The 2,745-nt window shown below is 47.1% G+C and overlaps 1 protein-coding gene across 5 annotated transcripts in view; it reads right to left on the minus strand.

Moving 5' to 3' along the window:
- Positions 1-2,745, minus strand: part of hipk1b (homeodomain interacting protein kinase 1b) — an 11,915-nt gene that overhangs the window by 2,122 nt on the left and 7,048 nt on the right. The window contains exons 12-16 of one of the 5 annotated variants that reach the window (XM_031851729.1): positions 2,215-2,349; positions 1,096-1,289; positions 634-705; positions 374-538; positions 66-280 (exon numbers count right to left, since the gene is read on the minus strand). In XM_031851729.1, coding sequence (XP_031707589.1) covers positions 66-280; positions 374-538; positions 634-705; positions 1,096-1,289; positions 2,215-2,349 — 781 coding nt within the window. Of the gene's footprint in view, positions 1-65; positions 281-373; positions 539-633; positions 706-1,095; positions 1,293-2,214; positions 2,350-2,745 lie in introns of all 5 variants that reach the window. The other 4 variants (XM_031851739.1, XM_031851719.1, XM_031851761.1 and 1 more) reach the window with 4 other exon arrangements.

Consider the following 2,745-nt stretch of genomic DNA (forward strand, 5'->3'; position numbering starts at 1 on the left):
CACACACACACACACACACACACACACACACACACACACACACACACTAGATGAGGGACTTTTACCAGTCTCCAGGCGTCCACGAGAAGCGGCTCCTCTCTCAGACCCCTGGGTTTTGATTGAAGGGGCCACCACTGCCAGAGACTTGGCCTGGCGTGACGACATGGTGCTAGCTGGGTTCAGTGTGCGGGGCAGAGGAGTCAGGGGACTGGCTGTAGAGGAGTCCGAGTCGTGCACCGTCAAACAGCTGATGACATTAGCTCGCTGGCTGAGACCAACGCTATGTAAACGGAGAAACACGTGTTGTGTTAAATCTGTGTCGAAGAGGCTCAGAAAACACATGAAATAGTTTAGAGGAGTATCTCTTCCTCACCTGGCGGGATGGAACTTGCGCTCATCCTCTGTGTCGGTGTCACTGTGAATAGTGATGATGCTGACCGCCGGGCTGGGTGTGTCGGAGATGACGATTGGCTGTGACCATGTGGCGCTGGGTGGGGTCACACCGCTGCTGCTGAGTAATGATGCAGTGGATATACCCCTAGGCAGAGAAACGGTTGAGTTTTCAGCCGTGATAACAAAAAACAGGGTGCAAAAGTCTTCCTCCACTTTAGAAAATAATAGGACACAACAAACCTGTTTCTGTTCTCTCCACGTCTGGCTTTCACCTTCTTCCTCTCCGGCTGGGTCCTGGCTTGGGTTGTGCTCCTATTAGGGCCAAAGATCAAACAAGTCAGAGGTGGAGACCACTGGCAAAATCACAACATGAAACAATAAACAAAGAACACTTACTTTTCAGACATTGTGTTGGAAATAATCCCAAAACCACGGTATATTTAGTATATTTACCATGTTTTGTTTAACTCCCGTAGCATTACATCTGCAGTACCTTACATATCACAAATAAGTCAATATATAATGAACAAACTGGATGGATGATGATGAGATGATCATTTTTACTTTAAAATGTCAAAGAAGTCAGAACCATAATAAGTATTAAGTGTGTAAAAAGAAGCATCCTTGAACAAGATACTTCCATTCTATGTCTGACATAAAAAAAAACTCAAATAATTGTAAAAATATAAGATGCTAGCTCACGTTTGTTTTGGACTAAACAGTCGTTGGTTGACCCACCTCCAGCTGTGTCCCTGCTGCGTGGAAGCGTTGGAGTGAAGCGTTTCTAGAGGGGATTCGGGTACATTGGACTGGTGGGCAGAGCTGTGGATGGCCACACCGGGGACCTGCTGCCACGAGGACGGGATGAGGATCTGTTGAGTGCCAGTGGGCCAAGCCTGCTGAGAAAAACAACAAGACATCCACACTTTTAGCAAATGTAATATCAAGGATTAGATATTAAGTCAACACAAGCAATATGATGCTGGAATGGGCCAGACAAACTGAACCATGCCGAGAAATAAATCCAAACACCGAAAGACAAAAGAGGCAAACCGACTCTTCCAACAGGCAAAAGCAACAGAGATAGATAAGCGAGCAACCTTTCCCAAGCCATTCTCTTATTATAGCATTGCCCTGCAACAAATGCACAAGATGATACCCATGCAAAGCACAAACAATGAAGCACTGTGAACAGTCAGATCAGGTATAAAGACAAGTATAGAACCATGGTGCCTGTTAAAGAAGAATACTGAAGAAAAAGATTAGTTTAGTTCACTGAAGGTCTGCTGATATAAGCTGTCTTGGGAAATGTTCTGGGGCTGAAACAAAGGGTGTGTGTCAGAGAGTCGGGCTGTCGAGTGGGGACTTTAGTGGGGCTTTGTAGCGGCAACCTCCTTTGCTGAAAACGAGGAAGGACGGGACAAGCGAAGCTGCAAGCAAAGCGCAGACTAACTCAGCAACGCATGCGCTCCATCCATGCCCTCAGTACACCTACGGGAGAAGACTGTGGGGGAGGGAATGACAGCGTGTGAATGAGGTGGGGAGGGAGGGAGGGAGGTGTCCTTTGCAGTGGAAAAAAGTTTCAGATTCCAGAGAAACTGATTGTCTTACAAAAAATAAGCCTGCTTGTGAAAAGTCAAATGAGGGAATATGACGCATACATTAAAGACTAGCCCTGTGGCACAGAGGGGGGAGGAAAAGTTGCAAACAAATGAAAAAAGAAAGAAAAGGCAGAGTAGGGCAGGAAAGAGACAGCATTGTTAGTGGCAGTAGCAGTGTGCATGTGAATGAATTTCTTCAGGGATGTCCTTGTTGCTTTACCAGCACTGTGGCTGTGTGCTCCAGGAGGGTGGGCCGACCCACCCCGGGGCCCAGCCCGAGGGGCAGGGAGTACTGGGGGGCTATGCCTGCTGAGGGTGGGTGCAGGGTGGCCACCATCAGGGGTGTGCAGGAACCCTGGAGGAGGGAGGGAGGATAGGGGAGGGCAGGGTTAGGGCACGGTGAACAGTAATGTCCATTAAAAGGCTCAAGTCTGAGGAGGCGCACACAAGTACCACTGGCCACCACCTGGACACCTGACCTCTGTAGTGTGCAGCAATTAATCCTTTTTTTTTTTTTTTTTAAAGCAAATGGCAATTAAGAAGCTTTTTGAGCCAGATGAGTCTCCCACATTAAACATCTGGCCTCCATCCCAGATAGCAGACTGGGAATAAGAGAGGCCTGACTCTGAATCAGTCCTGGAAGCAAATACAGCAGAAAACAAACAACAAAAAACAGCATGGACTATGATGCTAAAGTCAAATCTTTTGTAAATTCAAAAGTCAGGGGTATAAAAAGGCATTTAAACAAACA

Source organism: Anarrhichthys ocellatus, unplaced genomic scaffold, assembly GCF_004355925.1.
Source record: "Anarrhichthys ocellatus isolate YVR2014 unplaced genomic scaffold, GSC_Weel_1.0 scaffold1, whole genome shotgun sequence".
Taxonomy (NCBI): Eukaryota; Metazoa; Chordata; class Actinopteri; order Perciformes; family Anarhichadidae; genus Anarrhichthys; species Anarrhichthys ocellatus.